At 40.2% G+C, this 25,383-nt stretch overlaps 1 protein-coding gene across 20 annotated transcripts in view; it reads right to left on the reverse strand.

Annotated features, from left to right (window-relative positions):
* Nucleotides 1-1,800: 1,800 nt before the first annotated feature.
* The window catches only part of LOC310893604 (uncharacterized protein), a 148,049-nt gene continuing 124,466 nt past the window's right edge, over nt 1,801-25,383 (reverse strand). For 13 of the 20 annotated variants that reach the window (XM_083822818.1, XM_083822809.1, XM_083822806.1 and 10 more), the window contains 3 exons: nt 17,688-17,837; nt 5,225-5,423; nt 1,801-2,936 (listed from right to left, as the gene is read on the reverse strand). In XM_083822818.1, coding sequence (XP_083678944.1) covers nt 1,819-2,598 — 780 coding nt within the window. In that variant the 5' untranslated portion in view covers nt 2,599-2,936; nt 5,225-5,423; nt 17,688-17,837 and the 3' untranslated portion in view covers nt 1,801-1,818. Of the gene's footprint in view, nt 2,937-5,224; nt 5,424-13,606; nt 13,622-14,313; nt 14,417-17,687; nt 17,838-21,475; nt 23,433-23,452; nt 24,496-25,383 lie in introns of those variants that run through there. The other 7 variants (XM_083822814.1, XR_014579119.1, XM_083822813.1 and 4 more) reach the window with 7 other exon arrangements.

The following is a 25,383-nucleotide window of genomic DNA, read 5'->3' on the forward strand; positions in this document are numbered from 1 at the left end:
TTAGGGCTCCACTGCATGGATTTTATAAAAATGAGCCTCTGAGAGGTGTTGTCTATTGGAGCCTGAAACAGTCATCACTCTAGATTTTGTTCTCAGAAATACATAATTTTAACCCTCTCTTTACACACCAGTGTTATGTGGAACTCAGTATCAAGTTAAAAATGACAAATGCTGTTTCCCACTTAGGCAAAGATCATCTATACTGGCATTTCAAACATTAACAGGTTCCAGAGACGGACCCTTAAACACTGCTGTGTTTTTGTTTTTATATCCCAAAATACAGGCCTATTCTTCTCTAAATTTATAGACCAACTATATTAACAGCCTTGGTATTCTAAATGTTTATCATCATTCTCAGCTAATTCTACAAAAAATACAGGTTAGTGAAATCAGAAATGATGAGCTTAAAAGCAAAAACACGCTATCTTAAAAAAAGATTCAGCCACAAATGTGGGATGGAAATTTCACAGGCTGTGACTTACCTAAGTTTCAAGAATGAGTATGAAAAAAAATGGAAAAAAAAAAAGATTCAGCTAAAGAAAAAAAGATTACATTATTATATAATGTGGGAGACGGTGTCAAAGGCTTTACTGAAATCAAGATACACAATGCCCACTGCCTTTCCATCACCTATCCACATGGTTATATCCTCATAAAAGGCTATCAGGTTGTTCAAGCATGACTTCCCCTTGGTGAAAGCACGTTGACGGCCTCTAATGACCCTCTCATCCTTGATATGACTCGAGACGACGCCAAGGATAAGTTGTTCCATCGCCTTACCAGGGATGGAGGTGAGGCTGACCGGTCTATAGTTAACCAAGTCCTCCTCTTGCCCTTTTTGACGGCCGGAGTGACATTTGCTTTCCTCCAGTGTTCAGGCACCTCTCCCGATGCCCACGACTTACCAAAGATGATGGAGAGTAGCCTATCAGTGTATATCCCTTTGGCCAGTCTGAGTCACCTGTCCGGGGTCTGTCCCCTCCCAGCTTCTGCTGCGCCCCCAGCCTCCTCGCTGGCAGGGCAGCACAAGAAGCTGACAAGTCCTTGGCTCTGGGTATGCACTGCTCTGCCACAACTAAACCATCAGGGTGTTATCAGGATTATTCTCATGCGAAATCCAAAACACAGAACCACACCAGCCACTGTGAAGAGAATTACCAATATCCCATCCAAAACCAGGACAAGATGCCACATCTTCAGGAGGGCTGGTGGATGGCACAGCAGAGCTCCCACAGTCAGAAGGGGAGACGAGTCCACACTCAGTCCCCAAAGTGCCAAATAGGAGAGGAGAGCATTTTTACCAGGAGGTGGTGTTGGTGTTTTTTTTTCTTGCTTATTAACCAATCTTGGGAAGAGCTCATCACAAAGCATCTCAAAGGGACCCCAACACTGAATTCCAGCACTCCTTTCCAGCAGACCTGAAGCCTTTCCTTCTCCAGAAGAACTGCTGCCCCTCTCGCTTCTTTGCTCAGTCTGCTGGTATGCTTTGGGCACTGCCACGGAGGCTCTGGCTGCATCTTCAAGCACCCTCTCTTTAGTGTTCTCGTCCCCAGACTGAGACACCTCCCAGCATCCCCCCTCCCCAGGCCCATGGTGGCCCTCTGAGGGACTCCTCCTGTGACACCAGTACAGCAGCCAGGTCCCCCCCTCCCCTCTCCCTTAGGGCTCCATGAAGAAGAGATGCCACTTCTTCAAGTGGCACGGGGGGTGCGAAAGAAGAGCTCACACAAGCCTCAACAATTATCAAAAGAACTATTTATTTACACAATGTCTTACAGGCAAGCCTGCAAGACATCCAGTCTGGTGGTTCTGCCCAAGTTAGTGGTGGGCGCGGAGGCTACGCCGCGCGTAGGGAGCTGTCTGGGCACTCCTGCGTTGCTCTTGCCGGGCTCTGACGGTGGACACCAAAGACATGCCAGGGTAGCTCCATGCTTGTTCTCTCAGCGGTGGATCCACCTCCATGGGTTCTTCCGCATCTCGTGGTGGATCCACGTCCATGGGCTCCTCCCTGGTGGCTGGCAGATGGACATGCCTGTGTCCCTGGTTGTTGGCAGGACGATTGGCGGGCCGTGGTCCCACACCATTCTTTGTCCAAACGACAAGCCGGGGCCTCGCGTTGGTCGCTGCTGGCTTCGGAGCCACGCTCTGCGTTCCGCTGGTCACACAGACGCTGGCCATCTCCGCCTTGCCAGAATAGCCATTCGTCGGCCCGGTCTGCTTTTTTTGATTCTGGGGCCTTGCACTGCTCCCTGATGGCTTCACAGCCGCGCTCTGCGTTCCGCTGTTGACATGAACGCTGGCCATCGCTCTTGTGAGAGAGCTGATCTTCCTCCTCCTATTCTGTTTTTTCTTCTTATGACGCAGCCTCCTCCTTGGGCCTGAGAACAACGCCAGTCTCTTCATTGCCACACTCAATGATGGGCAGCCACCCGTCTTCCTGCTCTGGCTCCTCTTGCTTCCGAGCATCCTTTGCGCTTGAAAGCCTCGAAGCCTCGCAAGTGGTGGGCCGGCTGCGAGGCTCCTGTATTTATAGGGCCCAGAAGGAAAGGCGCGGTGGTGGTGGCTGCTGTGACATAAGCAGGCCGCTGTGATGGCCATTGTGACGGTGGCCCACACCTGTAGCCAAACATGGCCGTGTTGCCATGGCAAGGAGCTTCAGCCTGAGGGCGTCTCCCCTCCAGGCCCTAAGGACGTCGGGGGCCTCCACCAGTCGCCCTCTGTTGCGCTGGCCCAGAGGAGGGGAAAGTTGCAAGAGAAGTTGAAAGGCAAAGAATTGTGCCCTGCTGAGAGACACGTTGGTACTACGCTAATGAGGAACTCCAAAAGCAGGCACTGGTTCGGAAGGCGTCGTGGTGGAAGCGGGCAGGCAGCTAAACCCCACAGCTGTTCACTCCCTGCACTGCCCTCCACCCCCCGCAGTGGGATAGGGGAGAGAACTGGGAAAAAAAGAAGGTAAAAACCCATGGGTTGAGATAAAGACAGTTTGATAGGACAGAAAAGGAAGGGAGAAGAAGAGGAAGATGAACAAAAGAGGGGAAATACAAAGCAAGTGATGCCCAAGGCAATGATTCACCTCCTGCTGACCGACGCCCAGCCAGACCTCGATGCCCCTCTTGTAGTGATGGGCCCAAAACTGAACAGAGAACTCGACGTGCGGCCTCACTAGAGCCAAGTACAGAGGGAAAGTCGCTTCCCTGGTCCTGCTCGCCACACTGTTCCTGATACAAGTCAGGATACCACTAGCCTTCTTGACCACCTGAGCACACTGCCGGCTCATGTTCAGCCAGCTGTTGACCAGCATCCCCAGCTCCTTTTCTGCTGGGCAGCTTTCCAGCCACTCCTCCCCTAGCCTGTAGCGCTTCGTGGGGTGGTTGTGCCCCAAGTGCAGGACCCCGCAACGAGCCTTGCTGAATGCCATGAGAGTGGATGCCAGCCATCGGTCCAGCCTGTCCTGATCCTCCTGCAGAGCCTTCCTACTCTCAAGCAGATCAAACTCACACCCAGCTTAGTGTCGTCTACAAATTTACTAAGTTTGCACTCAATCCCCACATCAATATTACTGATGAAGAGATTAAATAAAACTGGCCCCAAAACTGATCCCTGGGAAACACTACTTGTGACTTAAACCAGACTTAAATCCATTCACAACGATCCTTTGTGCCCAACAATGTATCCAGTATTTCACCCAGTGAAGTGTGTGCTAGTCCAAGCCACAAACAGCCAGTTTCTCCAGAAGAAGGCTGTGGGAAACAGTGTCAAATGCCTTGCTGAAATCCAAGTAAACAAAATCCACAGCCCCTTCCTTATCCACTGAGTGAGTTATCTTGTCATAGAAGGAAATCAGTTTAGTCAGGCAGGACATGCCTTTCATAAACTCAGGCTGACTAGGTCTGATCACCTGTTTGTCCTGTACATGCTGTCTGATAGCACTTGAGGTGAACTCCTCCATGACATTCCCTGGCACCAAGGTCAGACTGAAAGGCCTGTAGTTCCCCAAATCCTTCTTCCTGCTTTTACTGCAGATGGGCTTCACATTTGCTAAATTCCAGTCAACCAGGACCTCACCCGTTAGTCAGGACTGCTGATAAACTATTCCAAGTGTCTTGGCAAGCACTTCTGCCAGCTCCTTCACCACCCTCGGGTGGATCCCACACAGCCCCATAGATCTGTGGGTGTTCAAGTGGCATAGTAGGTTGCTAATGATTTCCCCTTGGACTGTAAGGCCTTAATTCTGCTGTATTCCAGCTCAGCGGGCTGGATAGCCTGGCAAGAATTGGTCTTACTGATGAAGACTGAGGAAAAGAAGGCACTAAGTACCTCAGGCTTTTCCTTATCTCTTGTCACCATTTCCTCCCCCATCCAGTAAAGGATGGTAATTTTCCTAAGTCCTCCTTTTCTTGTTTATGTACTGACAAGAACATTTTTACTGTCTTTTATTGTAGTGGCCCAGTTAAGCTCCATTTGGTCTTTAGCACTTCTAATTTCCTCCCTGGATAACCTCACAACATCTTTGTAGTCTTCCTGAGTTACCTGCCCCTCTGCTCAGACAGGCTGGTCTTCTTCCCTCTTGGCTTGTGTTTTCGCACATAGCGACAGTCAGTTCCTATACCTTTGAACAATGTCCATCCTTCCTAGATTCCTTTGCCCTTTAAAATTGCCTCCCAAGGGACTCTTGTCAAGCAGGTCCCTATATAGGCCAACATCAGCCCTATAAAAATCCAGACTAGCAGTTCCACTGACCATCTTCCTTGCTTCCCGAAGAATGGAGAACTCTATCATCTCATGATTGTTCTGCTCAACATGGTCTCCAACCAAATGTCACCCACAAGACCCCCCCTCTTAACAAACAACAGGTCAAGTGGCACACCTTCCCTAGTCACAGTTCCTTCACCACCTGCATCAGGAAGTTATCCTCCACACATCCCAGCAATCTCCTGGTTTGCTTCTTCTCTGCTATACTGCATTGCCAGCAGGTGTCTGGGAAGTTCAAGTCTCCCATGAGAACAAGCACTAGCAATCATGACGCTTCTTCTAGATGCTTACAGAATATTTAGTCTGCTTTTTCATCCTGGTTGGGTGGTCTGTAACATACTCCTACCACAGTTTCTCATCTGTTGGCTTTTTCCTCAACTTACCCAGAGACACTTGACCCTTTCAACACCATAACTAAGTCAGAACACCACCACACAGGCCAGAATTTCCGTAATGTAGAAGGCTACCCCACCTCTTCTTTTAGCCTCTCTCCTGCTATGATGGGTCCTTCCTCCTCAGTCTGCAGAGCAGTGAAGCAGTTCTGCAAGGGCAGCTCAAGCTTTGGGGGAAGTTCCTTCCTCCTACTGGTCCTTGACATTGCAAGCTTCCATTCTTCTGCATTATTGGTCCCCCTCTCTTCTGCATGTGCTGGTCGGGAAGTTTTTGGCTGTCTGAAGTAACCAGTAGTAGAGTGTTTTCATTATACAACTGTAAAGACCATCATAAAACCTAGTCTTTCCGCTTCTGTAAATATATGTAAATTATGTAAACTTTTATGTAGGCTTTTAAAATTTTGGTTGCATTACTTCCTAACGGGATAGTTTATTATATGTAATAATGCACATAATTAATGTAATCTACATGCAATGTATAATGCAGTATTTAATTTAATACTTTCTGAATTCTGCAGACTAACGGAAAACTGACTAAACAGACTAAACGGAAGACTGACATGCTCTGTTTCCTTTCCAGGCTACATTTTCTTCTACTATCTCTGTTCGTTTTCATTCATCTCAATCTCAGCATGTCAAGTTCTCAGATGGAACAGGGCAATTGGCAAGACCAATTGTTCTCTTTTTCACTTGAACACAGAAAGTAAGTGAATACTTGTTTTTCTTTCAGCCTTGCTTTGGTCCAAAAATCAAAAATGTGAATTTTTATACACCTGTTACTGACTAGTGACTCCAAGGACATTCACCATAGATCATTCTGAGAACAGGTATTTCTATAGTACCTTGCTTTAAATCATATTTTTCTTAAATACAATTTTGATTAATGAAAACTTATTTCTAAGTCACTTCATGTTAGTGTTGTTTTGATTTTACTGTTTATATTGTACCTAACATGCAGAAGAAGGAATGAAACTGTAAGTACTGCATATAGTACAGTCATAAGTTAGTAGAAAAAAATCAACACTTTTATTTTAGACTTTAATCACATAGTCTTCAAATAGCAAGCTGAATGCTTCACTAGCTGGAAATTTGGTTGTAATATTGTGAGGAATTTTCACATTGTAACTTATTTACAAATATCTCAAGGACATAATCTTTACAGTTAAGTATTCTAGCTAAACATCACTGCTGTTTAAAAAGACGAGAGTCATACCCACATTGCAAGCCTCCCTGCCCAGCTGTATAAGGGCTTGGCAATGTGAGTGCCTGGAGCCATTCACTTCAGTATCAGAAGCAAGCTCGTGTTTCAAGCACAAAAGCCTCTGAGCAATCTCTCTGTTACCAAATTTGCCAAATTCAAATTGGATCGTAAGTAATCTGTAGATTTCTGAGAATGCTTAATGTTTACATTACCAACTGCAAAAGTTATCTGTATTATTTTGAACACCATTTTGCAAGGATCATGGCAGTTTTGTCTTTTTTTTTTTTTTTTAATGGCAAGCAGTTAGAACTAGAAGTTGTCGCCTGAAGCATTAAAAAGCAATGCACTGCCAAAATTTCCACCATCTCACTAGCTTTTGTTTTCAGTGGTATTTTCTCACAGGATAATAAGTAGCAGCCCTTATCTGGTATTTCCTTTCATGATAGCAAATCTCATTTTCCCTTTATTATCAGAAAGCCTTTCAGGCAACTTTTACCAATGTCATTTTTCCATTGCACATGTATTTTTTTTTTATTTCTGCTCACATTTTTTCAGACAGACAACTACTTTTTCTAAACAAACAAAACTATGTCTGATATAGGCCACAATTAAACAGGAAACTTTCTATTGGCTATAATATCCTAAAAGTGAAAACATTTAATTTTATGACTACCGACTTCATTCTTCATTATTAGAAGAGAGCCCTTATATCTTATCCTTCTTAGCCAGCATACACCCAGTGACTTACTAAGATTTACATCATTCTCTTCACTTAGTATGTATCCTCTCATTAACTGTATTCATGCTGATGGCACAACTTGGAGGAATGGCTGACAGACCAGAGGATCATGCTGCCATCCAGAGGGACCTGGAGAGGCTGGAAAAAAGGGCTGGCAGGAACCTCATGAAGTTCAACAGTAAGTGCAAAGTTCTGCATCAGGGGAAGAACAACCCCTTGTACCAGTACATGCTGGGCCTACAAATGTTTTTCACCCAACCTTTATTTTTACATATTAGTAACTTCTATAATACACTTATTTGACTCCATGCCCATTGGCTTTTGGCTGTTTTGGCTGTTTTTGAGCCTAGCCCAGAACCTGCCTTCAAATAGAAGAGAGCTAAGACGAATCCTGCTACAGAGCCAGCACTGTCCTAACAACCCTTTCCAAAGGCAAAACATTTTCTCACAGTTGACTCAGCTGCATAGGAACAGAGCAGCAGGGCTTTGCTCCCCCAGGCATACACATACATTGTCTCAGGCACAGGAACACACAGAAGGCCTTGCTGTGGGAATACTTCTACTTAGGTTAGGTTAACTGAACACTCTGATCCCAGTACTAATTAGCTCAGAGAAGTTTGCAATGGAAATATTCCCTATGTAGATGTTCACACCATCAATGCCGCCTTATGCACTTTTTACATTGCCTCTCTGGGACTAATAGGATTGAATGGCTGATGGTCACAAAGCTAATTCTGACTGCTGAGAATGAAATATTACAGAACGTAAATATATGAATGGAATTGCATTAGGGAATAGAGTTTGAATGGAAAAAATAACGATCAAATACTAGCTTTTAACCTTTGGCTATCAAGGGGGATAGAATATGTGAGCACAACAAGACAAAAATTCACATCAAGGAATGGAGGGGCTAGGAAGCACCTGCTCAGTGCATTCATAACAGTCCAGTACATAAAAATTGTCTTTCTGTCATATGACGAAAATATCCTAGTGAAGCTGCCTCTAGTAAATATCTGATACTTATGTAGCCTTTTGGGGTTGAAATCCCATTGTTTTTCTTTAAGCCGTGTATGATGATTTACAGTGTCAAACAAAAAAACTGCAGTCACCAGTTGTCTTGTATCAAAGGTTGTCTCTCCCCTTTATCTCAAGCTGGAAAACAAAACTGGCTTATACGTACAATCTATGGGACATGATAGAGACGCTGCTAATCTTCAACAGGAATCCTACATCGCCCAGTAGGTCTTCCTCTTCATCGACCAAATGGAGAGGTATGGCTCCTGGCACTTAACCCACAGAACTTTGTGTCTTCCACGAATGTCAGTCAGCTGTGAGCACAGTCTCCTTTCGTCATCTAATTTCTGAACAGGCCAAAACCTGTACGGGCTCACTGCTCAAGAAGGAATGTGTTCAGGCATGGGGCTTGGACCCTTCACATAGAAGTCTGTTTGCTAAACAAAAAAGGTCTCCACTAAATCTCACTCTGAAGAAAAGCATTCCTTGTGGAAAATGATCTTGCTTATGCTTGTCAAATATATATAATTTGCATTATATGAACAGCAATCTGTCTGTGGCACCAATTTTTTGTTGTTGGTAGCTTACACTTTGCTTTACCTTACCTTACAACTCTTCCTTTGGATAAAAACACGCAATTCTCCACCTTCCATTTCAAACTAGCCTGATGCTGTGTTTTCCATCCATATTTTGCTTTTAGTTCCCTTGTCAAAAAATATTTTTCAAGGACATCATATTCAGTTTTCAGTGCCATATGTTTTCTGCTTGCTTATTCATCTACTATGTACTGTCCCTGCAGGCACTGCAGTACTGGAGGTACTAAAGTGGTATGCTTTGCAATTACAGAGTGAGGTTTGCAACATCTTTTCTAGGTTCCTGTTTCTATGAACCTCACCCTGACACTCCAGAACTCCTCAGTCTCATGCTTCAGTTTTCCTTACTATTCCATTTTCCTCCCTACTGTTTCCTTAAATGAATCTGGTTCAATACTTATATGTAACACAGTTCTGTGCCAGCATCTCCCTATTTTTATATTGACTATTCAACTAAATCACGTAACAGTGGATTTTATTTTGAAAAGATAGGAATAGAAGACAGTGGTTCAGTCTTGTTAAAAAACATGAACATTTTCGTCTTGAAAATATTTGCCTTAATTCCTCTCATTCATTTATGCTTGCAATTAATTTCTTCAAATGAGCACTTTTTTCTTTACTTTGTTTACTTCCTTCCTTTTTGGAAGACGGTATTCCATGTAACACAGCATAACTATTAGAATGCACATATTGAAAGTAATGCTAACTTTCCTCAGATTGGCATCCTTTGGCAAACTAGATACTAATTTTAGCTGACTGTACTCACGTGGAATATCTGCTATTGAACTCCTGATAACAATTATTCTCAACAACATACATCATTCTTATAAAAAGCTTAGTAATTTGTTAGTGTAAACTTAATTTGAGGCAGCAAGTACAACTACCTACTGTACATCTGTTTTTTTCCCCATTCTAATTCTCTAAAGAGTACAAAGGAAGAGCCACAGGGCTACTGAGACTTTATCAGATACAAATAATGCATTTCTTTTCATTTGTTCTATGCACAAACTACACTGAACTTTTGACTTTGAATGGGACTAACTCACTGCAACTCTACAATAATCTGTCAGTATATATAATGTTAGTTTACCTATTAAGGGTGTTTTGAGAAAGGGAACAAAATTGCAGGCAAGATTCCACTGCAACCTGAAAAGCCTATTTTGATTTCACACATTAGGACCCAACAACAATGAAAGAGATTACTTGGTCAAAGCCATAAAAGCTCTGCAGGATGACTCAGCAGTTGACATTACTCCCACAGAAAATAAATTGTATCACCATTACGGAGTCAGGAAACTCCAAGTTCCTGGTGTGAATGTTCTTGGTGGTGTGAACCTTCCCATGGTGTAAATAATCAACAATGTGTCCAATAAAAGCTTTGCTGACTTCATTTGTCTCACTGGTCCAAACAGCACTGCAATTAAGTTATTTGGAAGCATTATCGAGTTCAGTAGAAAGCTCACATTTCCAGTCATCTGTAACCATTACAGAACTATCATTTTGTCTAATGCAAATGTGTTAACCATGAAGCAACAAATACATTGAACAAGAAATATGGACTTTTTACATACACTTAAGTCTTATGTCACAATGCTCTTACCATTTAAAATGTATACTCTATTTATTGCATTTACAGGTTCATTTAAAAGCAAGAGTAATACTAAAGGGTAAAAAAATACTAAAAGGTAATATGAAAAAAAATACTAAATGGTAATATGAAAGTAACGCCATCAGAATGGCGTACATCATTCTGACCAAAACTGAGAAGTCTATTTTTTCCTCATACACATCAACTTCCAAAGTTTACAGTCTGTAAAAGCAGTTAATACTTTAAAGATGTCATATAAACGGTTTGGTCACTGTAAGATATATTTGAAGTTTGTAGGTTTTGAAGAATAAAAAATAAATATTAAAATATTAAAATTAAAAATAGAAATATAAATTTAAACAAAGCAAACATAAAAATGCTAATCCAAAACACAAATAATGGCTTAGATTCCATCTGTGCTAATTTAATACTTCAAGCTAGTTATTGTATCTCTTTTGTACTCCTCTAATATAGCACCAATACTGAAAGAAAAATAACAACAGTTGTTTATTTCAAAGGCCTGGACACACTGCTTAAAAAGTATCACTCACCTAGAACTGCATTGCCTTCAATTAGTGCATATATTCAAGGGTTAGTCATCTTAAGAGTTACTAGAAGCACTTCAGTAGTTAATAAAGAAATATAGCTAACCCTGTTTTGAAGGAAAGATTTTACTTCCATAGCACCCAGATGAAGAAACAGATTGTTTTTTTAATGAGCAAAGTTAAACTAGTTAGGAATGAGAACACTCATCAAATTTAGGAAAACTACCGGCATGTTTTCACACCCTACCACCAAGTCTTTGTAAAAGATGATGTGGTCATTCTGAGCCTACTGAAAGACAGAGTACCATGCTGTCACTGAAGAATGAGACCACTGTACTAAAAACATACATCATTCTAATTTAATGGAGATGTGAATTGAATAAAAACCCTGATAAGCCTTAAATTAATGTAATGTAATAAATTAATGTAATGTACCACTATATAGTAACATAAAATCCTCTGGCAAAGTTCTGTATCATTGAAGTTAATGGAAGCTTTGTCACTCAATTCAAGTGGACCAGGATTTTACTGTCAAAATTAAAGCCAAAATAAGAGGTCTTACTCCAGGAACAATGACTGCAATGAGTAGTCTTGTAACTTACTTTCTATCAGAGCACCACTGATGTCATTCTTCAGATTTCCAATTTTCAATGACTTGATTTCACTTTCAATGACTTTGAGAGATTTTCTTAAAAATACTTTAGGGATTCAGAGATTTTTCTTTTAAATGGCCTCTGATATTTTCTCATGAAGAAAAACACAAACACCCATCACTGTTTTTTCCCTGCCTTCAACTATCAACTGTGTGCATCCAGCTGTGAGATGTGCTTAGGAAGGTGTGCAAGTGATGCAGGGATAACAAGTATGTTGAACAGTGATTCACTACAGAATTCCACTATACGTTTTGAGTAAACAATTGAAGGAACAAAAGTGACAGAGAAAGTGCAGGTACAGTCTTAACTGTCCTGCTTATCTGAGGATAGATATTGTTCAGATTTATAGTACAAATAAACACGAGAAAAATGTAGCTAGCCCTAAAGAGGCAGTACCCAGGAACCTGACTTATTTTTCTTGTTTTATCAGTAGTATACAAATCTCATAGCTAAAGCTTTCAAAGCCTCCACTCTCACACTCAAGTCTACAGGAAACTGAATGCTGATAGAAAGTAAGTTCATCTGACCACCTTTCCACAAAAGTAAACTCCTGATCACTTTGCAGTAAGTATTAAGCAAATAGCAGGATTTGTTTTCTACACTTCAACCAACCAGCCAACCTAAATGTGACGTACAGTGGGAGAGAATGTAATAACTCTTTACTAATTACTGTGTGGAATTTCAAAAAACTTTACATTCTATTGCCATGTGAATTACTGCGATAGAAATCAACCGTTTCTTATGCACATCACAAAAGGCAACTTCAGACTAATGTACACATATAGATTATTTCTCTAGCCCGTTATATACTGTAGCAGTATATACTACGCCTTCTTACTGCAGTCAGTTTCAAAAATTTCACTGCAGTAGTTCCAGACTAGTTAATAACTCTCAGCATTGACAGAGGAATGTTATCAAAAGTTAAGGGAGAGATTCTGGCACTTTAACTGATTAGCGATTCAATTTGCTTTCACTGTGGCCATTAGCAGCCAACACACTCAGGGCACTGCCAGGCTGTTCCAGCCCTAGTGCTGTGGGGCTGCCCTGGGATGGCTCAGGGTCAGAGGAGAGCAAAGGCACTTCAGCTCAGCCCCTCAGCACAGCTCCCTGCAGAGCTGCACTGATGCCTGCCTGCCTGCACCCAATTATGTGGCTTTTAATTTTCTGCTGACCATAGCAACAGGTCTCAAAAAAAAAAAAAGTGGGGAAGTATGTTTTGAGAATGTTTTGATAAACCTGTAGAAATAACAGATACTGTTAGGTGTTCACTTCCCAGGGTGACAAATACAGCAGGTATGAAAGGAAGAAAACAGGAAGGAGTTGTTTTCACCTGTTGCCCTATCTAGCAATTTTTAGTTCATTCTTTCTTTGCACAGCTTTTTTGCCCTTCAAATGCAACAAAATAAAAAACAATAAAAAATCCCTGGCTACACACTTAAGAGAACAAGAGCACACTACTAGGATGATTTCCTTTAGAGAAATATTTCTTTGGCTTGATGCAGTACAGTAGGGAGATGACAATCTGTTTACAAGCTGAAACGCATATAATGCTATGCAATGTCTGCTCTCCAGACTTTACAGACAGGTTCAACAGTAAAAATTAAGAAATAAAACTCAAACTCTAATAAACAATGGCAATAATGGCAGTTGCCATAGTTTTGTCTCTATCAGAATGAACTTGTGTGAGCTTTGGCTCTATACAATTTTGTATTCAACACACATATGTATATGCACATATGCAACACTGTTGATTATTATGTACACTTACATAGCGATTAACAGCAGTAACAAGTTCTGTGTAGAATAAATTAAATATGAATGGGCTTTGAAAATACAGGCACATAGACCTGAGGCTGAAAACAACCCACCACTGACTGGTGATTAACGAAGATCTCAGTGGTACTCTGAGTGAACTGTGTATTGCAATTGCTATGCTTTGCTAAGTCTAACTTACATTTGTGTTATGTTTTCAGTGTAATTTGTATCACTCTGCTAAACCAAAAATTCATATGTAATCCTTAAGATTTCCTAATGTAAGTAACACAATGCAAGGCGCTACCATTGGCTCAATTTACTGAAAGGAGCAGTCTGGTATTAAACAAGTATCACTGTGTCCTGAGAGACGTAGCACCAGTCATAATTAGCTGAAAAGAAAAAAGGATTTCTTAAACACTGTGGCCTGTGCCAAGGATTACTGACTGAACAGATAGAAGGCAAAGAAGAAACACCACCAGAGAAAACTCATATTCACACTACAGTCAATAGATTTATTTAAGTATGATTTAGTAAAAAACCCGTCAGCTCCCATCCTACTACATGCCCATGGTGAAAGACTTAGTGGGAGGGTGGAACAGGGATGTCGTCATCTTGAATTGCTTGTCCAGAGCCTTAAATCTCAAAGTAGCCAATTTCCTGGATTTTCAAACTCCTAAACACTTGTTCTTGCTCCTCCTCTCATGTGTATATAAACTGCCAATGTTTTCAGCAAGAGCTCTCTATGAACAGTCCTGTACAGAAGAACTGCTTTCAGCATCTGTAAAGCTCATATCCCAGAAGTAACGTCATTTGGATGTAGACAGATAGTGTTCAAACTCCCTCTTGACTTTTACTTCTATATAGTTTGTACAAACATGTTTAAAAACTGGTTGATTTTTCTTATTGCACAGTCTTCCACCTGACCCCATTTTTTTCTTTTAATATGTTTGGAATGAAACAAAGCTTTTAACAAAGCCTCTTTCATAAAGAATACCTGAACTTCATTTTAAATAGAACTATGCACCAAATTTTAATACAGAACATGAAAGAATTTAAATTAATAGATAAATATTTAAAATACCAGGTTTCGTGGAAATATGGATGATTGAATGAAGACAGAAGTCACAGAACTGCCCCAACAACAGAAGCTCAGATTCCTGCAGACTTTAGTTTTATGAAGGAGCCTAATAAGTAAATACAGAAATGTGTGATATCTATAGAAACATCCCCAGTGTGTTCTTCAAATATTGATAAAGCACTCTAAGAGACAGGCAAGAAATACTGAAGTCCTTAAATGTGGTGGGTTTTTTTGCTTGTTTGCACTTATTTCCACATTGGTGATTATGTTTTCAAAAGACAGCAGCAGCAAGTTGAGAAAAATGAATAATAAAAAGTATAAGAACCACAGCCTTTGTGACTAGATTTACTCCAACTTGTACTTCACCCTTTCTTTTTCTCACTTTATGATCGGTAATTTATGAAAATTCTCTAATTGGATTTCCGCCCTTCTTTCTTAAAACTGCTCATCAAAATGTCTTAAGACTTCTTTTTTTAAACTGTCTCAGAAGCCCAGTTCTTCACAGCCACATTTCCTTTGATTCCAACCCTATTAGCTACCTCTGAAGTGAAACCCCATACATTCTCTCCTGCTCTCAGCTTGCTTGGTTTCTCCTGCAAAGCGTAACCTCAGTTGCTAATGAGTGGGTCATTTACGTCCTTCTATCTCTGCTTTCTAAACAGTCTCCTATCCAAACAAACAAATTCCTAAGGCCCACAACATTATGGATAAATATTAGCGTTAGACAATCCAAACTAGGAAATGTCTTACCAGACAGGGATGAACATGCTTGCTCAAATACAGCTCTAAAACTCAAAGCATGTAACAAATTCAGCATATGTTTTCAGGTCTCATCTAGTCATAAAACAGTAACCCAATAAAACAAATTTTAAGTTAAAAACAGCAAGGTAGCTGTGAATAGTTCCTGGACTTAGCATTGTCACCACTGGGCACTTTGACTGTTCGTTTGTACTATTTTAATGTGCAATGCAAAGATTTATACCACACTTTATGCCACAACAACTTGCAGCCAGCATATCCTTCAAAAATTATTCCCAGTTGCACCTTGTTACAATCGACACAAAGAAAAATGGAGCTAGAAATCAGTAATACATTTATCTTTCAGATTATCTAGAACAAGAATGTAGCACTAAAATTAAATCAGCTAAACAGATTTCAAATTCAAATATACTCTGATTTTGTAGATCTTATTGCAGTAGCTTTTGCTCGAAAATATGTAATTGATACTGAGGATTTGGGATATGACTTTTTTTTGGGGGGGTGGGGTGGGGGGGTGGAGGGCAAGGCTGGGGGGTGGTGTATTTCAGGTGAAGTCACTGTGGTCCTGCCAGGCTTTTCAGATCTTTACCATTATGGCTCTGTCTAAAAGTCACACAGCAGTAGCATGAATAGAGTAATTACCACAGCTACACACCCCCTGCAAATAACCATTACAAAACAGAATTCCTTTTTCCCTTCCAAGAAGTCACTGTCCATCATCTCCCTTTGCTGCAGACAATCCTTAGAATCATGCTGGGTACAGTTTCGCCATTTTCCCATTCAAGCACACCAATCTATATTTCAAATTTATTCCTCTGTAGGAACACAGTTATACTTGGGGATATCTCCAAACTATCTAGTAAGCTGTAACTTAATTTTCATATTTCTGCAGCTGTGATAACAGGATAAACATCTGGCACAAGTGAGAGAACTACCTTCTAAAACATAGTATCTTGTCCACGGGTTTTCTGTTTGCTGTACAGTCAATAGCTTTACGTATTGATAGGAAAATGAATAATGTTTTTTAAACTAAAAGAGGATAGTTTTAGATTAGATATAATGAAGAAATTCTTCGCTCTGAGGGTGGTGAGGCACTGGAGAAGGTTGCCCAGAGAAGCTGTGGATGCCTCATACCTGGAGGTGTTCAAGGCCAGGCTGGACGGGGCTTTGGGCAACCTGGTCTGGTGGGAGGTGTCCCTGCCCATTGCAGGGGGTTGCAATTAGATGATCTTTAAGTTCCCTTCAAATCCAAACCATTCTGTGACGTGATTCTATTATATATACTTTTTTGGCTGTTGCAAGAACAAAGATGGAATGCCAGAAAAAGTCAGACAAAAATTTCAAGATGACAAGCATCCATCTCTAAATTTTGTTTTTGAAGTCTCCCTTATTCAAGTAAAAGTAAACAAACAAACACAAACACCCACACAGATGGGACTTCAGTTATTTTGTTAATAATTTCCTGTTTTCTAATTTAGAGAGACTATTTCCAGAAACCAATTTTAAATGATCAAGCTACTACAGCATATTTTCTATACAAGACAAAACACACTAATTTGTCTATAAACAAATATTCATTAGCAGAAATTATTACTGTGAACTACAGCCCTGAATTGGACAATCTATGAGCAAGTACATGATTAGTTATCACACTTCACTGACTTTTGAAGCTATGGTATTTCGCCTGCAATCATTTAAAAGACTGTCTGAAGTGGGGATACTGTCATACGAATAAACTACCATTATAACAGCTGCAGCAATATCATATTTTTAAAAGAAAGAGTTCTTTGGTATCTTACTGAAAACATTAAATCTCTTCGATTTTTTGCCTCTTTTTTTTTTTTTGGGGGGGGGGGGGTGGTGATGGACAATCTATGAGTAACTATGTGATGCTTTGGAATTTATCTGTAAAATCTTCTTTCAAGAAAGATACAATCCTCCTGCTGAAGATAGCCATATCAGTCTTTACCGGAGTTGATATTAATTTTCTAGACATTTCTAATAAGGATTCAACAAGCTGCAGACTTTAAAAAAAATAAAAATAAAAATAAAAAACATCACAGGAGAAGTATACACCTCAGTGATCATGTAACGTGGACATCTCACCAGCAACCTACTGGTCATTACTCTGCATATTTTAGGAATTAATTTAGAATTACCTCATGGGTATTGATGAGTAACTTAGTCGACAGTAGCTTTCAAGAGAAGATAGCAGTTAATGACAAAGTGCAACATTTGCACACAGACAAGAATCTCAAGTAAAAGTTCATGTCTGTCATCAATCACTATATACAACTTCTGGGATCTGTGTTTAGAAGATGGCTAAAAAAAAATATAAACCCACACCACACTGGATTGGTTACAGAAAAAAAACCTACAAGAATTACCAATGACTTGAAATAGCTAGTCTTTGGTAAGACAGCAAATAAAAAGTCTGTTTTACTTTAGTGAAAGCTTCATCCCAGTCCAAATCCACACTGCAACACTTAACAAGGAAACATGTAATATGGCAGATGAAGACGTAATGAGATAGAACTGTTGAAAGCTGGGGGAAAGACCATTATAAAACCTTTTCTTTTTGTCTTTAAAGTTTGTAATTAATCCTTGGAGCTACTTACCTGGAGTTCTGTGGATTCTCTGACACCACAAGGCTAAATGAAGATGAGAGCATCATTAAGAAATACTTGTTCAACGTGCATGTTGTCACAGATCAGACAATCCAGTGAATCCCCTGTGCTCTACCAGTTAGCAGACTCCTTGGACAATTTCTAAATTTTTCAAGGAAACAAAGTCATTTAAATGGACTCACAATTTTTTATTTACAACTTTCTTAGTGCTTTATGTCTCCAGCAAATGGTACAGGGTCATACAGTTCCTATAAATTCACACACCTAAACAGATGCTATCGATATTTATTTTTAAAATATAGTACTAACACCTGAAGTCCCACTTTAGATATTTAATAACCCAATTTAAAATTAATCTTTCTTCCCAAGAAGGACAATGAAATCCTGGACAGTTTATTGCCCAGAATCTGTCTGAGATTTTGGTTTTCTTTTTGTTTGCCCCCTCCCCCCTCTCTTGAGAGACCAATTCAAAGATCATTCAATTAAGACAGCCAGCTTCTCTTAGACCTTGTTCTTTAAAATACTGATACAAAGTTATGGAAAAAACACCTGAAGAATAATGTGGTCATTGTTCACAGCCAACATAGGTTCACAATGGGAGGATCCTGTTTAACAAAACAAATTCCTTTTATGACAAGGTTGCCCAACTAGTTGAACAAGGGAAGCCAGCTGATGTAATCTTTCTGAATTTCAGCAAAACTTTCGATAGCTATGGGGAGGGTCAGGCTGGGTGTTAGGAAAAGGTTCTCCAACAGGAGGGTGGTTGGGCACTGGGACAGGCTCCCCAGGGCAGTGGTCAGGGCACCGAGTCTGACAGAATTCAAGAAGCATTTGGACAACACTCTCAGGCATTTTGTCTGATTTTGGGGTGGTCCTGTGTGGAGCCAGGAGTTGGACTCCATGACCCTTGTGGGTTCCTTGCAACTCAGGATATTCTAAGATTCTATGAAAGTCAAGTTGTTTTTTTTTGTTTGTTTTTTCTCCTGTCTGGATGACCAAATATTGTTAATTAACATTAACATTTATTATCTCTTGCTCCACCCCCAACTCCCCAAAAAGAAAAGGTGTTCAAAGCAGCTAAATTCTAGTACTCATTTCAAAGCTTTTCTGACCCCTTAAAATTGAAAATACTAATACAATATCAGAATCTCTAAAAATTAGTTCATTTATTCAATGACTTACATACTTTGTTACTAAATATTCTAAATTATATTTAAGCAGATCTTAGGTAGTTTTGCTTTTTAGTAAATTCAAGGTTGTACAGAGAAGTTCAGTAACTCAAACACTGTGATCTTTGAGAGAACCAGGTCTAATTGCACGAACCAAATTATTTTGTCTATGTTTTGGACTTCAAAAACAGTCACCACATGCTCCTTCCAGCTGCTCAGCCACAGGACATGAAATCATTTTTGGATCTTCACACACATACACACACACTAGAAATACAGGACTATTCTCATGGAAGACGGCATTCCCAGAGCAGAAGGTTACTTTCCTGTAAACAAATTTCTCTGCTACTGATTACTTGTGGTACCGGTTGGTGATCAAAGGCATTTTTGTCACACCATAGAAGGCACTCTTTTCACCCATCCACAGCAGCAGATCACCTTATTAACCTGCTTAAAGAACTCTCTGTAATGACTCACTAAGCACAGTGGCAGTCTGGACTTTTTTTGGTTGTTGTTTTAAACAGTAATTGGCATCTTCATAACATGCATTAGTTCTGGGGGGTGATTTCCCTGCCCCCCTAAACTGAAAGAGCATTACTGGGGAATGGCAGGTGAAACGGATGCTCCACTGCCCCACCAGGATTTCAGGCCTGATCTGCCACGGTCACATCCTCATGCCATGGGGACTAGTCCTCAGCTCCCAGCACAGCAAACCTGTGCTAATTTAAGAGTTCTCAGCAAGGCTAATCAGCAGATAACAGGCTCCAACTCAGCAGTGTTACTGCTTCTGCTACGCTAAGCAAACATGAGAAGCACTGAAGTATAAAACCGCAGTAACCTACATCTCGCTTCAGGGGTCTGAACTATTTGCAAATTTGAAAAAAAAAAAAAAAGAGTGGTCCAAGGAAAAAACAGGGATGATTACGAGCACAGAATTTCCTTAATGGGAGAAGAAACTGCAGGACACTAACTTTCTTCTGTGCTGAACATACCCCAGTCATGCAGCTCAGCAACACTACTTAAACCTCTCAGTTTTCTTTTGCTTTCTGAAACATTTTTGTATTCTTTTTAATCCTGAATATAACCAAGGCAAAATTATTGTTATTATATGAGCTGGATGCCCTATTGCATTGACATAGAGCCAAGTATTTTGTTCACCAGAATTCCCTTGTCCATGACCATAGGGTATCTTATTCTCACACCATAAGCCAGTATTTTTATTAACAGCTTTCTAAAGTTAGCACCTAAAGACAGATAAACAAGAAGATAATTCACGAAACTAAATAGGGCTAAATAGAGCACATTCCCAGGGCTACTGAGCTTTCTGCCATTTCTGTAAAACTACACATGATGTTTCTATAAAATATTTGCAATCTATTTACATTGCTACCCGAGGGGTTGAACAGGATAAACTTTTATTCAAAGACAAACCAAAAGTTTCAACAATTATTTTTGGGGAAAAAAATAATCAATGCAATCCACATAACTGCAACATGCAAATTATTTTCCTATCTAGCTATGGGAAGTTTATGGTTTCAAAGAATATAAACATCCTTGAGAAAAAGTCCCTGTCCCTAAACCACCTACAGCAGCAGGCTGAAAGGCTGTTACTCTGCTTTAGAACCCTACACAAGACAGTTCTTTTGCTTGTATTTAATTACATAAATATTACTTTTCACAGCGCTCTCTTAAGACCACCTAAGACTCTAAACACATATACACAGATATGCGTACAGACACACATGTATATTAATGGCAGCTATCATAAAATTACAATACTGTATGCAGTCATTGCATATACCAGCCAACATGGGTTCATGAGGAGTGGGTCCTGCCTAACAAATTTGATTTCCTTTTATGATAAGATCACCCATCTAGTCGATCAAGAGAAACCCACTGATGTGATCTTTTTGGACTTCAGCAAAGCTTTTGACACGGTCTCCCATAGGATCCTACTGGACAAAATGTCCAGCATACAGCTAAACAAAAACATCATATGATGGGTGAGCAATTGGCTGATGGGCAGGGCTCAAAGGGTTGTGGTAAACGGGGCCACATCAGGCTGGCAGCTGGTCACCAGCAGGTTCCCCCAGGGCTCCATTTTAGGGCCAGTCCTCTTCAATGTTTTTATAAACGATTTGGATGTAGGACTAGAAGGTGTTTTGTACAAATTTGCTGATGATACTAAACTTGGAGGAGTTGTTGACTCTGTTGACAATGGAAAGGCCTTGCAGAGAGATCTGGACAGAATGGAGAGCTGTGCAACCACCAACCGCATGAAGTTTAACAAGAGCAAGTGCCGGGTCCTGCACCTGGGACGGGGCAACCCTGGCTATACATACAGACTGGGCGATGAGATGCTGGAGAGCAGCCCCGCAGAGAGGGATCTGGGGGTTGTGGTTGACAGCAAGTGGAATATGAGCCAGCAGTGTGCCCTGGCAGCCAGGAAGGCCAACCATATCCTGGGGTGCATCAAGCACGGCATTGCTAGTCGGTCGAGGGAAGGGATTGTCCCGCTCTGCTCCAGGTGAGGTCACACCAGCACACTGTGTGCAGTTCTGGGCACCACAGTACAAAAAGGACATGAAGCTGTTGGAGAGTGTCCAGAGGAAGGATGACGAAGATGGTGAAGGGACTAGAGAGGAAGACATATGAGGAGCGGCTGAGGTCACTTGGCCTGTTCAGCCTGGAAAGAGGAGGCTGAGGGGGGGACCTCATCGCGGTCTACAGCTTCCTCACGAGGGGGAGTGGAGGGGCAGGCGTCGACCTATTCTCCTTAGTCACCAGAGATAGGACCTGTGGGAATGGTGTCAAGCTGAGGCAGGGGAGGTTCAAGCTTGACATCAGGAAGAGCTTCTTCACTGAGAGGGTGGTCGCACACTGGAACAGGCTCCCTAGGGACACAGTCACAGCACCAAGCCTGTTGAAGTTTAAGAAGCGTTTGGACTGTGCACTTAGTCACATGGTCTGAATTTTTGGGTAGACCTGTGTGGTGCCAGGATTTGGACTCGATAATCCTCATGAGTCCCTTCCAACTCAGGATATTCTATGATTCTATTTCCAATGGCTGTGCTATGCAGAACTGTAACCGTTACCAGCATGCTGCTTCTAAAAATACTTTCTTATAAGCCTCTCCTCAAAGGGTCATACTCCCAGCTACAGCTGGAACAAAGTATCACAAATGATTCGATGAACTACTGTTAATTTATGACCCTGTATTATTAAAAAAATTATCTAGCACGAGTCCTCAAACCTGGTTTAACAGTCCTACAATACAAAGAAGTATTGCTATGGAAAACTAAATTTATTGAAGCAGAAGATACACAACCTCCCAATGCGTTGTCGCTTAATTCGGGCTTGGTTTGAGTCATTGTTCACAGTCCTTCCTGAAGGTCTCTATCAATGAGTATAAACCACTCATCTCCCAGCCCCAGAGCATGAATAAGCAGTTGTGAGAAAGACAATTTTAAATTTAATCAGTCCATGACAAAAGACAAAGTCTGCAAATCAGTTATGAATTGTATTTACAAGCAGGAATGTCAATCAAGCCATCACTACAATGTAAATTACTACAACGACCACCTAGCTGATCTGTCAGCACAGCATCCCTGGCAGCAGAGAAACCCTGGTATTTCAGGAATTATTGATTTGCTCTGTTTGTAACACAACATTATTTGGTAGAACTTTGGGGGTGTCAGAAGCTGATGCTTCATTCCCTAAAGTAATGCAGGTAGTGCACATTTTCTTCTGACATCAGAAGTAATAGACTTCTCATTAGGGAAATGTAGTAAGTTACTGCTTCACCCTGAGAAGTGAGGGAGTTTTAAAATCACTGCTGTTGCCACCCACCCTCCGTACCAAAAAGAAAACAAAAAACAAACAGACAAACAAAACCAACAACAAAAACAACGACAACAAAACAAAAAACACAGAAACCACACTAACCACACGCTAGTGGCAAACCTGCAAAATAGAAGATGACAAAGAGTTGTGTAAAAAAATAAAAGTATTTCATGAGAGATACAGACTTAATAAACTTTCCTGAGGATTAGTTTTTTTGGTTAGGGTTAGACTGTTACAGAAGAGCAAGATAACTGAGAACTTGTGCAGTATAAATCACAATTGCTATGTTCTTAGAGGCTAACTCCAAACACCTTCTATACTATAACCTTAGAATACATTGAGTGTGCTATTTTAAGCAAAGATTACAAAGTTACAAGGCCAAGAAACCAGTAAGTACAAAAATTGTAGGTGGTCCCAAACACCGTACAATTCTGGTAATCCATTATTCAGGAATGATGAACTCATGGCAAAAAAACATTCTGAGAAGAGCAAGTAAGATCTTCAGGGACAGATAAGGGTTTATTCATATGTTAAAGGCTAAATAATACTCTTGATTAGTTTAGCAAATATCCTGTGCACAATAGCTTATATACAGAAAAGCACGAAGGAAAGCAAACTGTACACATTTATAAAAAGACATGCAAACTTGCCACTGAGGTTTTTAATCAGAAATTTCAAGGAAAACTGATTTTCATCAGCAGCCATTAGGTGATTCTGAGATATTCTGTAAACAGAATTGAAAGGAAAAAAATTAATTTTAAAATGCAGCTTGTTGTATATGCTTTCAGGTGCTGATTCAGCACCCTGTATTGTATCAAATAAAACAACTAAAAAAAAAAAAGCCTAGTGGCCCTGCATTTAAGGTTTTATTCCAAGCCACATTACTACTAAGGTGCCTTTTCATAAGAGCTACAAACAAATCCATTTTCCCTACTTTAGAGTGGAGTGCAAAAAGCTATTCCCAGTAAGGTAATTTTAATTAGTCCACAGCTTACTTCAGTATTTCATCTCCCACTAACATGAAAAGTCATGAGTGGCGTCTCTAACTGACACCTAATTAAACAGGGAAAAGTTCGTTAGAACCTATGAGGTATCATAACTTATTAGAAAATGAATAGAAGCAGCTCCAGAGCTGTAGCCAAATCCATCATTGGTTTATTGGACCAAAGAAAGTCTATACTAAGCGCCTTTTTTATTTGAACTAAACACACACATTTCAGTTAAAAAAAAAGACAAATAGAAAAGGTTAAGCTGAAAAACATGCCAGATACTTAAAAAGAAAATGCAACATGTAATGACCAAAAGCTAATAAAAATAAGTAAATTGCAACATATTCCTAATCTCACTTTTATAAATTCTGATCTGTTCTTTGCTTGTTTCTTTACTGCAAAACAATATACAGCCTTGCACAAATTCAGAGATGAAAGTGCTCATAAGCAGCACAGAATCCAAAAAGGACTTTCGCATTAAAATAGAACGAAGTCTAACTTTTTTTTTCTCCCCAAGTCACACACAAAAACATTTCTTGGTCAAGTAACTAGTTAATTATCTACACGACACAACTCTGTGTGCAGTATACACCTTAGATCTTTCTGGATACGTTAACAAATAGCTAAGCAAAGGTATCTATGGACTAAGACAAATGAAGATGGTTTCAGAATTGAAGCAGGTATCTTCTGGTTTTCTAGTTCTTCTTGAAGAGGCAGAAAAATCTCTTATCTCTTTTAGAGTCCATAGTTCATAAATTACTTTTCCTGTCCATCTCACGTCTCTTCCACAAAGGCAAGCTTGGAAAGAAATACCAAATGGAAAAGACATTTCCTTTATTACATGTAAAAATTAAATAAATAAATAAGGTAAGAACTTTCTCATGCTGAGAGCTACACAAGTCATGGAAAGCCTTCCTAAGAACAGAGGACAAAGGATTTTTTTTTTTTTTTTGCCCTTTTTTTTCCCCCAGGACAGGAATGCAGTGCCTGTAGAAGAATAAACACTGCAGAATTATGTGATAATCAGGTTAATATGTGTGAATAAAGGAAACCCAGAAGTTTATTTAACCCCCTCTGCAATCAGAAGAATGTTGTTTTAGCATAAATTCAGAAGAACATCAGTAATGACATAATAGACTTTTACCTCGCCTTTTGTTCTTCCCTTACTTACCAAATCTCCTTCCAGGTTATTTGTATCTGGGGAGTACTATTTTCAACATACTAAAATGTCATGGTCTCTTACAGTGGGAATAAAGATGAATGGCTTTGGTTGACACACCAGGCCTATTACAGGGCAAAATAACTGACTACATTACAGTAAAAATGTTGTCTTCTTAACAGCCGTAATTAACTTTCAGAAGCCTTAGGTCTGTTTGAATGCACAACTTCATATTTAAGCACCATTGTAACACATACAATTACTTGGAACTAACTTACAATTAGTTTCCATGGTCAGTTTCAGTCAGTGGGGTTAAGGGTCTAGAATTCAATTTGCAAGTATGGTCTAACCTGACAGCATGCTGGTTGACTGGATGAATTCAACAGTTCATTATGATTTACCTCAAATATAACATGAAATATATTATCAGTACATAAAAAAAAAAATCTGCAAGTGCTTGTGCACTGTCCTTCTAGTAGAGACTATTAAGAGGTAAGACAAAGCACCCTCTCAGATCAAAACCACAA

The sequence above is a fragment of the Anser anser genome, assembly GCF_964211835.1.
Source record: "Anser anser genome assembly, chromosome: 2".
In the NCBI taxonomy this organism is placed as follows: Eukaryota; Metazoa; Chordata; class Aves; order Anseriformes; family Anatidae; genus Anser; species Anser anser.